Raw genomic sequence first — 15164 nt, 5'->3', positions numbered from 1 at the left:
CATGTCTCTCTCTCTATGTGCTCCTGCCAATATTAGGCCTAGGCCTACTCACTTGCATGCTTCCTCTGTCAACTGCCCAGTCTTCCTCTGTCTCTTTACCTTCTTTGTACCTAAAATGTATAGGATAGACAATGTTTTGCTGCTGCCGAATGAGCTGCCTGAACTTGACATAATTCATTTTAGTAAATACAAATCTTTAGCCTAAAACCTACCATGATTTGTGGAGATCATACAGGATGACATCAGTTGTGTGTGGCTTTATATTGGCCTGTTATGCCGGCAGTAAATTTCACTTGGTGCATCTGTTTCACACAATTAATTTCTTAATTATTCTAAAAAGTTTCTAATCATATTACTGGTAGGCTAATCCCTTTCCACAGATTGCAGACTACCATTTCAGCATCTGTTATCGCGAGAATCCAATGGTCAAATACCGCGAGATGAACAATTTTGTGGAGGGGGCGTGCGCGCCTGGAATGTACTGTCTGATAATGACGTAGACGCTTATTTTGCTATGTATAACTTATTGTCAAATAATTCAGGATAAGGACCTGGCAGACGAAGGACATAATGTCAGACGAAGAGGTACCCTCTACTTCCAAGGAGGCCAAGGAAGCCTCGGACGAGGTAAGGAGAAACGTGTCTCCGTTTTTTAGCCTTGTACAGAGACGAAAAAGACACCGTGCAGAAGTTTGCAGCTTTTCTGCAAAGGGAGAGAATATGGCGGGAAGGCGGAGCGCACAACTGTACAGCTGCAGATGTGAGCGAAGCAGTACCGTCACATAGACAATGAAGGCATTTCGAAGTGTTCGGGTATTTTCGGAGTATCCGCACTTGTGGCAGGGAGACGAGCGACACGACCATGTTGTTATTATGGTGGTGAACACTACCTCTATGCGTCTCGTCGACTTGCAACCGACCGTGTGTCTGTGTGATCAGTATGCCAGAGCACACAGACAGCAATAACATTAGCCTGCGTGGTCTGCGCCCACATCAAGCATGCAGCGTCGTTCGCACGTCAAGTGTAGTTCTGTCAAAGCATCCATGATTTTATACACAATGTGACTTTGGTTGGTTCCATAGCCTACACTGCGACAGAGCAATGCCAGCTGCATCATTAGTACTATGTTTTATTCTGCTGCAGAAAGCTTCTAATGTACATTTTTTGTACATCTATTTTCCTGAAAGAGGTCTGACAACTTGAAATTCTCCTGTGGTCAGCTGCCTAAATCTCTGGCTACATTTAGCTTATGCTTGAACTCTGATAGGCTACAGTAACTCTGGTTAAACAAATAAATAAATGAAATAATACATAAAACAAATCAATTGACACAACTGTAGTGTACAGTAGGTGTAATTTACTGGCAGAATGTCAACGGACGATACACACGTGTTGGGGTCTGACTGAATAACTGAATGTCTGCGCGCATTTGTGTTTGTCAAGGATGAAGAACCAGCCTTCCAACTCAAGCCTCCACCCAAGGCCGCGGTGAAAGAAGGCGGCACCGTAGACCCCGAGTATGAAGAGAAGAGGGTAAGATGGTTTAATTAATCTATCTATCTATCTATCTATCTATCTATCTATCTATCTATCTATCTATCTATCTATCTATACCTAAACCTATCTATATCTAAACCTCTGTGTATTTTCTGGATTGTGTTATGTAATAATTCTGCCATAAATAATAATAGTAGGCCTACTGTTTATGAATACAGTCATTGGCTACTACTTCAAAGTAATTACCATCATAGTTGCGATACTGCGCTATACAAATACATGTTGTAGGCCTATTGTATTGTATTATTGTATTATATCATTATGCACCTATACGGGCGAGTATAATAGCAGTTTGAAATGTAGATAACCTACATACTTTGATAATGTGATCAAGTGAATGTCAATAAGTAGAAGTTAAGGTAAACATGTTATTTCAATAGAATTCATTAATAAGATTTATAATTTATAAAACATTTATAATTATTATGTATTAAAAACATAATTGATTAGTATCCCCATAATGCACGCCGTTCTACCAGCAGAACACTGTAATAGTCAAGGAAGTGTTATCTACCATAGTACTACACTATTATGGCATAATTCAGGGCCTTTAGTAATGCACTACAACTTGGTCATTGCCATTATGGTAACAGCTAATTTATTATGCTGTGTCTTAATGAGTGCATTATTAATACTTTGAATAATTGTCTATTGAAGCATATTAGGCTACTGACTTGTGCAGTGAGTAGTCAACACTTGTTATTACACTGAATTGCATGGTGTTGAATTACTGAAATCAACAAGAACAAAAAAATGTGTTTTATATTTTGTCAACTTGTGGTTTTCTGTCTGCTCTGTCCTCTTGCCTTCAGAAAACGGACCGTGCGAACCGATTTGAGTTTCTCCTCAAGCAAACGGAGCTGTTTGCCCACTTCATCCAGCCCGCCTCCCAGAAGTCCCCCACCTCGCCCCTGAAGGTGAAGGTGGGGCGGCCCCGTGCCAAGCAGGACGAGAAGCAGAACCTCCTCTCTGTGGGCGAGTGCGTTGGCTTCTTGTTTTATTTATTCGTTTGTATATCTTTTCATGCCTTTCAGTGTTTCCCATACATAGACCATTCTGTCGTACAGCACCACAGAATGAAAATCGAGCACCACAAGTGGTATCATTGACGTTTCCCCATTAATGTTAATCTGAGCCCACCATAATGTATTTTGATGGTGTTAGACTCTGCAGTTCAGTAGAGAGAGACCACCTCATTTTGGAGGTCTTACTCCACTTGTTTAACATGCTTTTTAATTAAATTCATGTTTTCACACAACAAAAAAAGTGAATTGCACTGACTTTGGTCGGAAATCTGAATACACATTTTGGTACATATCAATTGCCGTCGCAGTAAATGTGAGACATGCCAGCAATAGGACCAGTTTGGGAATGGCATAGAATGTGCAGTCATTTTTAGTTCATCTTCCCCATTGAAACGGTGGGAACGTGATTTCACGCTTCTCTCCTGGTTGCCATAGTAACCGCCACCGTCGTACGGAGCAGGAGGAGGATGAGGAGCTGCTGTCGGAGTCTCGCAAGGCTGCCAACGTGCTCGTGCGCTTCGAGGAGTCTCCCTCATGTGCGTACTTCCCTTCTGTCTACTCTTCTCTTGTCTCTACTCTTCTGATCATATGAATTTTGGACAGGGCTCACTTGGGAAAAGAGACTGCTGCCTCAGTGTGATTTTGTTTTCCCTGGTTAAACAAACGTAAAATAAAATAATAAAATCGCTTTTTTTCAAAAATAATTTTAACTGGAATTTATTACAAGGTGGACACCTGAAGCCAACAGCAAGCCATCCAAAAAAAAAATATTGACCCAGGTTGTGTGTGTGTGTGTGTGTGTGTGTGTGTGTGTGTGTGTGTGTGTGTGTGTGTGTGTGTGTGTGTGTGTGTGTGTGTGTGTGTACACATTCACATAAAAACACACAGATGTGAAGAATGGAACTCTGCGAGACTACCAGGTCCGGGGTCTGAACTGGATGATCTCTCTGTATGAGAATGGCATCAATGGCATCCTGGCTGATGAAATGGTAATGCCTACTGTAGTAAATTAGACATACCCATTAAGCGACAGAAAGTAATTTTGGCTGGTGGTCGGGGTGTGAGATAAGAAGGAGTAGGTAGGAGTTTGTCGACAATCTGTGTGAAGAAATCGTATAGATCACCTTGGAGTGAGAGGATGTTTACTTTATCCGAGTGACTTATTTAGTATTGTTGTCTTCACTTATTTTTATGGAATTAATTATATTCCTTAATCAGGGTGTTATCAGTGTGATTACATTTTAGTTTGTACACCATGCTTGCACATGCAAAATTGCAAGCATACTCATTAAAATCTGTTCAGGAAGGTTTGTACCCCTAAAATGCCGTCTTTGTCTTTGTTTTTTCTTCCCGATAGAAGAGCATGATAAAAAAAATAGTCAAAATCAAGATTTTATGCTAATATTTTTGCCATATCACCTACCCCTACCTGGCGGGTTGGTCTAGCTTAGCACCATAGGGTGAAGTAACAGCTGGGGCATGATTTTTGTTGTACTATTATAACCCCTTTGACCCAGTAAGACACAGCCTCTGTTATAAATGAGCTGTTAGCAGAATGGCAATGACCAGTCCAGTCGTAATGTATTAAAGGCCCTGTGCACTGTCATAGTGGTGTAGTACGATGGCAGTTATGTTTTTTCAGTGTCTATTACAGCGTTCCACTGGTGGAATGACATGCGGACTGAGGGGCTACAAAAATCTGTGTAGTAAGTCACTGAGGAGAGCTTTGCATGGTGTGAACATAACTTTTACATGCAGTTGGTTAAGCAGTTTGAACTGGTTAAAATGTGGACCGTTGGCTCCTCAGCTTTGCAGTGTTGCGAAGCTTTTCATGTTGTACTGTAGTCTGACTTGCCAGGTTAGAGTTAAAGAGATGGGAACAGAGTAACAGAGGCACTACCACAGCTGTCACATCAGTGCTTTCCTCTTGAAAGTGTTATCTTTGTCAAATTAGCACTCTATTTTCAACTGAAAATCTCGAGGAAAATTGTCGCTGGCAGAGGTGATACTGGGATTTATTTTTAACACTATATCCTATTCCTGATTTTTTTTTCTCTATGCTAAGAGCGTCGTCAGAGTCAATTATTATTTAATCTTTATGATACATGTGTTAATAGCTATACTAAGCATAAATTATTAACAGTAACTTGATTTGCCATTCTATATAGAATACGAAATAAAGTTACTGTTTATAATTTATGCCTAGTATAGCTATTAACATTTGTCATTAAGATTAAATAATAATTGACTATATATATACTGTATATATACATATATAATAATTCACCATGAAGGTATTAGTCATTTATACCTACACGGTCTCACCCCAAGTAGTCAATTTTTGACTACTCAATTTTTGACACCCCAAGACTGCAATTTTTGACGTCTTGGGTATTCCTTCCACGTCACATTTTGACTATGTCCTCAAAGGCGCCCCCTTGTGGCAGCATAACGTCATTGAGGTTAGGTTTAGGAATAGGTTTAGGGTTAGGCCACATAGTCAAAATGTGACGTGGAAAGAATACCCAAGACGTCAAAAATTGCCGTCTGGTCCAAGGTAGTCAGAAATTGACTACTTGGGGTGAGACTGCGTTGTTTATACATGTGCATATTGCCTTACGGTGCATGTTGGTGTGTGTTTGGTCAGGGTCTGGGGAAGACGCTGCAGACCATCGCGTTGCTGGGCTACCTGAAGCACTACCGCAACATCCCCGGCCCCCACATGGTGCTGGTGCCCAAGTCCACGCTGCACAACTGGATGAACGAGTTCAAGCGCTGGGTGCCCACACTCAAGGCCGTCTGCCTCATCGGGGACAAGGACGCAAGGGTAGGGCTTTGATTAGGACACTTGCTATAACCGCGCGAATAGACCAGGCGCGATGCGATTCAAGCGACAGAGTGCAGCAGCAAGCGATACGAGCGATTGAGGAGACTAGGGTATGTCCGTACAGGCAGAAGGCAAAGCATTCAAGCATTCCCATTGGCTGTGGTCACTGACCTCTATACAGTCATTGGCTGTCGCGGCTTGTCGCCGAACCGCGTCATAGAAAGTTGAAAGGATTTCAACTTCAAACTGTCGCGCTCGTCGCGCAAATCACTCTAGTCTCCAGAATCGCTTTTATCGCGCGACTCAATACAAAGTCAATTACTTCCTCGCTCTTGTCGCGGTAGGTGTATTTCTGCGGTAACACTGGACAACCATTTTAGGTCATTGGGGACACGGATGCTAGGGTGAGGCTGTCACTGCACTCGCCTCTTTTAGTGTGCTGCTACTTGTTTTGCAAGCTGGGGTGTTTGTCAGAGTAGGACTAACTAGAAGTGTTGAATTTGACTCTCTAATTGTTGAATTAACATCTAAATATTTTCTGTGCATAGTTCAACAAAAAGGGAGGAAAAAGATCTTTGGTCCAGGCGCTTCATTTAAAAAGTTCAAAATAATCTTTATTCAGTGGGGTAGTGCATTAAAAATCACCAGCATGCATCAGCCCTACGGCCTTCATCAGCATGTGATTTTCTGTGCATAGTGTTGGTGAGCACTATTTTCAGTGTGTGCACATACAATATGAGTGTGGGTGTGTTTGACTATCTATGTATTTGTGCGTACACATGTGCATCACGTGGTATGTCTGTATGATTGGGTATGTACTGTATGTGTTTTTGTACACACTCACATATGTTTTTGTGTGCTTGTGTGTGTACTTGTATGTGCGTGTGTGTGTGTGTGCGTGTGCGGGTGTAGGCGGCGTTCATCCGTGATGTGATGATGCCGGGGGAGTGGGACGTGTGTGTGACCTCCTATGAGATGGTCATCAGGGAAAAGTCGGTCTTCAAGAAGTTCAACTGGAGGTACCTGGTGATCGATGAGGCCCACAGGATCAAGAATGAGAAGTCAAAGGTGGGGAAACTATGATTGATAACCTTTATACAACATCTGGGCTTCCACACACCGGCTCCGACAAAGTGCTGAGCACTGCTCAGCTAAAATTCGACGCACACTGGCGCCGATGTCCGCGGACATTCACTGATGTCGGATAGCAATTAGAGACAATTTCTATTTTGTCGGCGCCGCCCATTGACTATCAATGCAATGTTTGGGTGAAATTGGGTTTGGAGGTCCGAATTATGTCAGAAGCGAAAGTGCGCCGCAGTGCTGTCGGAGCCTATGTGCGTCCGACCTCACACATCTTACACTTGCATGAATTGTGAGTATAATGGGGAGTGATGTGCAACCTGTATTCAGCAGCTACAGTCCAGTGCCACATATTCCAAATGACCTGATTTAATGCTGCATTCCAGATCCAATCCAGACTAGTATGACATCACATTTCTTCGACGTTCCAGCTCCCGTTCCTGGTAGTTGAAGTGGGAGTTCTACAGCCATAGCAAACGCTGCGGTTTAACTGACTTTAGCAAGGCTTATTGAGTCATAATAGCTATTATTTCTGTTTTATTTTGACTCAGTATTATTCGATAAAATGAAGAAGATGTTGAGTTATAATATCTGTGTCTGAAACAACTGCACACGAGAGAAATAAAGTTTCAGTTACTTATTGACATTTTAAATAATGCTCCATGGGCACCACCGACTTCAATTTGGGAGTACAGCGAGTAGGAGGTGGGAGATCTCGATCTCCTACTAATTTGGATTCGGTCTGTAATGCACCATCATTATCTTTTCAAATTGGGAAATTGGACAGGTAAAACCAGGTTAACAGTGGATTGTAGCTTCTGAATCCAGGTTGACCATCTATATACTGCTCAGGTAAATAGTGTGAATGTTGATGAGTGCATGATTTCTTCCAGCTGTCGGAGATTGTGCGTGAGTTCAAGACCACCAATCGTCTTCTTCTGACCGGCACGCCTCTTCAGAACAACCTGCACGAGCTCTGGTCACTGCTCAACTTCCTGCTCCCGGATGTCTTTAACTCTGCCAACGTGAGTCATTGTTATGACTGCTACTATCTTCTGAAGTCAGTTTAAAGTCAGTCTAAAGGGACACTGAGCTGGAAATGGTCAAAAAAGGTACTGCAACTATGCTGCTCATTGAAACTGTGTCACCTATTGCCAAATATGACCTTTTCATGATAGTTTACAAAGTAATAAACTAATATTTTCTAGTATGGCCCAAGTACAGTCATTTTTGCCGCCAAAAATGGCTATTTCTGGAAATTCAAAATGGCGGACCATGGAGAAGATCCCCCTTTTCATGTATGAAAAGTGAAATTTTTCCGGTCATAATGAATACTCAGAATTTCATGGTGGTGGCAAATATTCATGAAAAAGGTAACATTGGTGAATGGGTAGCATGAATTCTGGAACTAAACAACTAAAAATCTCACACAGTGTCAGTTTAAACTGCCGTTTTTGATAAAGTCAGTCAGACGCTACAGTGCATCATGCCAACTCGTCAATTTCTGACTACCTTTGACCAGACTGCAATTGTTGACTTCTGAAGTATTCCCTTGGAGTCAAAAAGTGATGCGCGCCTCAAAGGCGCCCCCTTGCGGCAGCATAACTTCACCAGGGTGGCCGCGGGTCCTTAAAAAGTCTTAAAAAGTCTTAAATTTAATTTTCGACAAATAAGGCCTTGAAAAGTCTTATTTTGTCTTAAATTTTCAACCCAAATGTCTTAAATTTGTGGAGCTTAATTTAGGGAGGAATAATTATGTCAGCCATGTGATGAACTTCGCGACAGAAATTGGGAGTTGTAGCCATGTAGTGTAATTTAGAACGCATTATTGCATTTTATTTAGTGTAAAGTTTCATTGTGTATAGTTTTGTGTTTTCAAACGGCTACATTAATGTAAATAACCAATTGGTTTTTGTGCTTCATTTGAACCTGTGTATGATCTTGCAAGTTGGTCCTAATTTCATTTGGAAAATGGTATTGAAAAGTCTTAAAATGTCTTAATTTTGACTTGCTAAAACCTGTAAACGCAGCGAGTTGGTCTTAATTTTATTTGGAAAATGGTATTGAAAAGTCTTAAGATGTCTTAATTTTGACTTGGTCAAACCTGTAGACACCCTGTTAACTGATTGTCAGGGTTAGGGAAAGGTCTACGTTTAGGCGACCTCGTCAACCTGCGACGTGGCAGGTATGCCCTCGTCATCAAAAATTGCCCCCTGGTCAACGGTAGTCAGAAATTGACGAGTTTGGATGAGACTGTGTTGTCAGCCGACTGTATGTTAGCGTGTGTGAGTGGGTGTGTGAGTATTGTCTAAATGCGTGTGTGTATGTAAGTGTAAGAATAGAGTGTGTGTGTGCATGTGGATGTGCTGGTGTGTGTGTTGCCCTTTTTTATTCAGAGTGTGGAAGAGTGGACCAGCAGGAGGTGTGTTTACTTCTATGTATCTCTCTGGCTCCCCTTGGTTTCCCTCTCTCTTGAATTTCTGATGCTTCTCTCTGCTCTGTAATGTTCTTTTATGTTCTCATGTTCCCCTTGCTCTATCCTCAGGATTTTGACTCCTGGTTCGACACTAATAATTGCCTGGGTGATCAGAAGCTGGTGGAAAGACTGCACGCAGTAAGTGGTACAGAAACATCAAGAAGTGAGAGAATGCACACACACGCACACGCACACACACACACACACACACACACACACACACACACACACACACACACACACACACACACACACACACACACACACACACACACACACACACACACACACACATATATACCCCAAAGACAAATTTGTTCTAAAATTCTGTCTGTTTCAGGCTGTGGGATGTGGGTTGGGGTAGAATCTGAAAGCTCGCCCTGGGGTAGAATCTGAAAGCACACGCACACACACACACACACACACACACACACACACACACACACACACACACACACACACACACACACACACACACACACACACACACACACACACACACACACACACGTACACCCCAAAGACAAATTTGTTTTGAAATTCTGTCTGTTTCAGGCTGTGGGATGTGGGTTGGGGTAGAATCTGAAAGCTCGCCCTTTTGATGCTCCTTTTGACAAGCATCAAGGCAGACATGGACAGGAGTCTAGTCTACTACCACACACACACACACACACACACACACACACGCACACGCACTCACGCACGCACAGGGCTAATACTGTGTGATGTGTTTCATAGGTGCTGAGGCCGTTCCTTTTGAGGAGGATCAAAGCGGACGTGGAGAAGAGTTTGCTGCCCAAGACAGAGGTGAAGATCTACCTGGGGCTCAGCAAGATGCAGCGAGAGTGGTATGTATTCCTTTTGGTCATTTTGTTCTCTACGTATGTCTACTCCTGTTGGTATCCTACGTGGAGTGGTATGCAATAGCCCTTTAGCCATCCCCCCTATGGCTACCACTGTTTCGGTATGTAGCCCTTTGGTCATTTAATTCTCTATGGCTACGTTTACATGGGACATTTAATTCCAAATTAACTCACTTTCATTCTAAATAAAGCTTAATTCCGCTTTGAAAACTTCATGTAAACACCTCACAATTCGGAATTAAATGAAAGATCAAAGTAAACTTGACGGAACTATTTAATTCTGAACTATTAATTCGGAATTAAAAATGTCTTGTTAACGTAGTGTATGTCTACTCCTGTTGGTATCCTACATGGATGTGTACGTAGTAGCCCTTTAGCCATCCCCCCTATGGCTACCACTGTTTCTGTATCCTACAAATATAGGATAGGATATACTGTAGTAACTATGCCAACATTGAAACTGAGAAAAATGCTGTCGAAGCCTTGGTATTAGATTGTATATTGTAGTTACTGCAAATTTGTCACAGCAATGTCTCTAAAACAGGACACATTTGGACCATAAGGCTTTGCCACAAGATATGTTGTCACAAATTAGTCACAAAATATATAGGTACTGCACTTTGCCTTTTAAAATGTGTTTGTTTCCTAAACGCAAGGCCTCAAATGCGTTGTTAAAGAAGGTTGCTTTCATTTTTCCTCACATTAAGACTGTTATAACATTTATATTGCAAGTAAAGAGAATAGTGATAATATTTGTGTTACTATAGATACTCCCAAACAGGAAATTGTCTTACATGCAATGACAGCAGTAGATTTAAGTGTCTTAGTCAACATCAACATGTCATTGCAGTTTCACTCTTGTCAAATTGCAATTAACTTTTATACAGTAGCACATACAGGTATGGGACACATAGACTTAACATACTTTGAGGAGAAGGAAAAGGTGATCCCAAAAAGTGGGACAAAAGTAAAATATGTGCAGCCAGTGACGAAACCTTGGCCCCTGATGTCGCAGGTACACCCGCATCCTGATGAAGGACATCGACATCCTGAACTCGGCCGGCAAGATGGACAAGATGCGGCTGCTGAACATCCTGATGCAGTTAAGGAAGTGCTGCAACCACCCGTACCTGTTCGACGGAGCCGAGCCCGGCCCGCCCTACACCACCGACATGCACCTGGTCGCCAACAGCGGCAAAATGCTGGCGCTGGACAAGCTGCTGCCCAAAGTCAGAGAGCAAGGTAGGGACACGGCTGACACAATCCCCCTTTCTATTTCCTTCAACTAACAAAGGACAGGAATATGGGGGGGGGGTGTTAAAATACTGACAAACCTCCTTCTCAACCCTTTCACCCCATATAGGTCATAAGCAAGGTGGGTAGGTGTTACTAAGCTTAAGCCTCATTCATACACGTCGCTGCTAGTTACTCGCTCAGCGAATGAAGTCAACAGAATGTCTATGTGTTCGAGCGAGGCGAGAAAGCGAATAACCAATTGGAATGCAGAGTTCGGTACTTCTCGTCTGTGCATTGGCAGTTTAAGCCGCAGGAACGTTTAGCGATCGTTTCATGAGAGAGTGGCGAGTAGGCGAGCGAGCGAGAAGCTAGTAACTAGCAGCGACGTGTGTGAATGTAGCTTTACCCCTTCAATCCACTTTGGAAAGGAACCAGGAAGGGAGGTGTTAGATGGTTGGCAGCACAGCCTTTTCTCATCCATAGGGATGCACTAGACAGCACTGGCCTGAAAAGCCAAAGGGCAGTAGCTTAAATATGTTGTCAGATTGAGTTTAGACTGGACATTGATTTTATGACACCTCAATCTTGTAACTATATCTCCGGTCTCTTCCTAGTTAGAAAGTACAGTACATACAGTAGTACTGTGTATCTACAGCATGTCTGACAGAATTGTGACAACTTTGAAGGTATATTTTTTGCTCTCTATGGTCACATATGGCACTTGGTGGGTTCTAACTGACTTGCTTCACTTACACCCCCCACACATTGGCGCTATCTTCATACAACTTCTTAACTGCACACAATGTTGCGATGACTTTGAGGCTGAATGTAGATCATTATTAGGGAGTTGATTCCCACACCAGTTAGGGAAAAAAGTAGGTGGGAGGCTGAAGTGCCCTTCAGCAAAGGCATGTAACCTCACTATTCTCTACGGGGACAGTCCCTGTACGGCCGACAGGTAAAGCAGTCCAATCAACTCTTCACTTTATTCTACAGCAATAGATATTAGCCTGTATTTTGTGTTTCATTGTATTACTACATCACATGAACATTACAAACACACTTTACAATGCTGAGAAAGAAAGGAGTCACCGGAGCATCTTCAGATGTGGAAGTTTACTTGTTTTATTTACCAAGTGCCAAGACTGGGCCAGTAAAACAAGTAAACTTCCACATGTGAAGATGCTCCGGTGACTCCTTTCTTTTCTCTGCAATTACTAGTCCTTCCCCGTGACGCACCAGATTGTGAAGTGCAGGAGAGCGGAGGATATCTCTCTTTTCTACACTTTAAAACTGCATTTCATTTTTGGAATGTGTTTTTCAGGGCAAGGGGGTTCTTGTGAGCTCAATAGCTGAAGAAAGGGAGCAGGTTTTCTGAAGTATTCATGACAGTGTTCGCACACTTAACTTCTCCAGTGTTTCTTCTGACCTCAACTTCACTTTGATATTCACCAGCTGTGCCCGCCCGGTGTACTCTGGCTGAAAGCCCTCTCAGACATTACATTTGTTGTGCTGTGTGTCGGTGGGGAATATCTAGTCAAAGGGGTGCATAGGTGGTTTGTCTTAAGAGGACACAACCCTTACCTGCACTTGAGGCTCAAAACCTAGTGCTGCGATGCACCAAAGCAGCCACCAGACATGTGGACTCGAGTCCAGTGACTTTGACTCGAGTCAGACTCGAGTCAGCGGTGTGAAGACTTGCGACTTGAAATTTCAAGATCAGAAAGGACTTGCGACTCGACTCGACTTGCACGCCTTTGACTCGGGACTCGACTTGGATTTGACAGTTGTAACTTGTCTATTTTTTTCCTCATTGAAATTAAACGGTCTTAAAACAGTCAAGGCTTGTAGTTTCAGGGGTGTGGATTTAGGGGGTGCATTCAGAGTTTTTGGTCCTGGGCCCAGCCAAAGCTGTGGCCCTGTGCTCCTAGTGAAAAAGTTAACCATAGAGCCCTGCCCTTACCGTTATGATGCTAGAGTCTGTATACAACCTTGACTAGATGACCGGTCTTCTGCAGTTGATGGAACGGACACACACACACACACACACGCACACGCACACACACACACACACATACGCACGCATGCATGCAAACAGGACTATTTGCCCACTGAACAGTAAATATTTGGCATATGGTTGCTCCTTTGTTTAAGTACAAATTCACATGAAATGTATTTTTATGTGAAAAAAAATATGAAATTAAATTACATTTTACATACACAGCACAAGCAGTAGTTTGGTTTAGACTGATTTCTCAGCAACTGTTTTAGTCATTGTCATCTTTTTACTCAGGTCTCATTATTATACTAATGAATTTATGATCGAAATTGTGATTGCAAATAGAAAATTCCTTTGTGACTTGTTAAGGACTTGAAAAAAAATGAGACTTGGACTTGACTTGGCTGGGGTACGACTTGGACTTGGACTTGACTTGGTCAGATGTGTCTTGACTTGTGACTTGACTCGGACTTGAGTGGAAAGACTCGAGACTTACTTGTGACTTGCACATTAGTGACTTGGTCACACCTCTGGCAGCCACCCACCCAGAGATTCACCTTTACTCTCTTCCACATGCTAACTACACTCATCGGCCACTTTATTTGGCATACCTGTCCAACTGCTTATTGGTGCAAATCTCTAAGTAATAATCTCTCTCTCTCTCTCTCTCTCTCTCTCTCTCTCTCTCTCTCTCTCTCAGGGTCCAGGGTGTTGATTTTCAGCCAGATGACGCGTGTGTTGGACATCCTGGAGGACTACTGCATGTGGAGGGGCTACGAGTACTGCAGACTGGACGGCAACACACCCCACGAAGCCAGAGAGGTACAGCAGACAAACACACACAATCGCGTGATGAACAGTTTAGCTCTGCCGTACTCAGTGCTTTAAGTGGCAAAAAATAAGTGGCAGTGCTCACCTAAAAAGTAATGTTCAAATGTACTGCACTGTAATGCTGTATATAGGTATTACGGAAAAAGTCCTGGTACTCTCTGAGCCAAAGTTGAGAAGTGAAGTGAGTACTGTTAACTACCAGCCCATTTAGAGCATTGACCATACTATGAATTCACTTTGATAGTTCAGTAGTTATACACACAGTATACACACACACACACACACACACACACACACACACACACACACACACACACACACACACACACACACACACACACACACACACACACACACACATAGAGAGAATGATAAAACACACAAGGAAACAAACAAGTAATATAATAGGAGTAACATAATAGTCGAAAAGCAAAAGAGGTCCTGCCAGCACACTTACTGTACAATCCCTATTGTTATATCTCCAGCCATGCCCTCGTAAATGACCCCCTATCTATATGTATTGACTGTCCTGGTCTATTTTTGTCTTCTCTGTCTGTGATCTGGCTCCTCTCCTCTCCTCTCCTCTCCTCTTCTCTTCTCTTCTCTTCTCTTCTCTTCTCTTCTCTTCTCTTCTCTTCTCTTCTCTTCTCTTCTCTTCTCTTCTCTTCTCTTCTCTGCTCTGCTCTCCTGTTCTTTTCTCTCCTCTTCTCTTCTCTTCTCTTCTCTTCTCTTCTCTTCTCTTCTCTTCTCTTCTCTTCTCTTCTCTTCTCTTCTCTTCTCTTCTTCTCACCTCCCTGTTAATCTCCTCTCCTCCCCTTTCATCTCCTCTCCTCCTCCTCTTCTCTCCTCCTCCTCTCCTCTCCTCTCCTCTCCTCTCATCTCCTCTCCTCCCCTCTCGTCCTCTCCTCTCCTCTCCTCTCCTCTCCTCTCCTCTCCTCTCCTCTCCTCTCCTCTCCTCTCCTCTCCTCTCCTCTCCTACTCCTCATCTGTCTGGTTGTGCTGCAGCAAGCCATCGAGGCGTTCAATGCCCCCAACAGCAGCAAGTTCATCTTCATGCTGAGCACGCGTGCCGGGGGCCTGGGCATTAACCTGGCCACCGCAGACGTGGTCATACTCTACGACTCCGACTGGAACCCCCAGGTGGACCTGCAAGCCATGGTGAGGTCACGCATGGACGCAGACACACGCAACACACACACACACACACACACACACACACACACACACACACACACACACACACACACACACACACACACACACACA

At 43.1% G+C, this 15164-nt stretch overlaps 1 protein-coding gene across 1 annotated transcript in view; it reads left to right on the top strand.

Moving 5' to 3' along the window:
* The first annotated feature begins 470 nt into the window (after positions 1 to 470).
* smarca1 (SWI/SNF related, matrix associated, actin dependent regulator of chromatin, subfamily a, member 1) overlaps positions 471 to 15164 on the top strand; it is a 31461-nt gene continuing 16767 nt past the window's right edge. The window contains exons 1-13 of the mRNA XM_063203898.1: positions 471 to 627; positions 1445 to 1534; positions 2371 to 2537; positions 3019 to 3119; positions 3472 to 3572; positions 5231 to 5410; positions 6323 to 6478; positions 7387 to 7518; positions 9039 to 9107; positions 9708 to 9817; positions 10848 to 11074; positions 13768 to 13889; positions 14904 to 15056. Coding sequence (XP_063059968.1) covers positions 571 to 627; positions 1445 to 1534; positions 2371 to 2537; positions 3019 to 3119; positions 3472 to 3572; positions 5231 to 5410; positions 6323 to 6478; positions 7387 to 7518; positions 9039 to 9107; positions 9708 to 9817; positions 10848 to 11074; positions 13768 to 13889; positions 14904 to 15056 — 1665 coding nt within the window. The 5' untranslated portion in view covers positions 471 to 570. The remainder of the gene's footprint in view (positions 628 to 1444; positions 1535 to 2370; positions 2538 to 3018; positions 3120 to 3471; positions 3573 to 5230; positions 5411 to 6322; positions 6479 to 7386; positions 7519 to 9038; positions 9108 to 9707; positions 9818 to 10847; positions 11075 to 13767; positions 13890 to 14903; positions 15057 to 15164) is intronic.

The sequence above is a fragment of the Engraulis encrasicolus genome, chromosome 7 (assembly GCF_034702125.1).
Source record: "Engraulis encrasicolus isolate BLACKSEA-1 chromosome 7, IST_EnEncr_1.0, whole genome shotgun sequence".
In the NCBI taxonomy this organism is placed as follows: Eukaryota; Metazoa; Chordata; class Actinopteri; order Clupeiformes; family Engraulidae; genus Engraulis; species Engraulis encrasicolus.
This window is presented reverse-complemented; position numbering and strand designations above follow the sequence as displayed.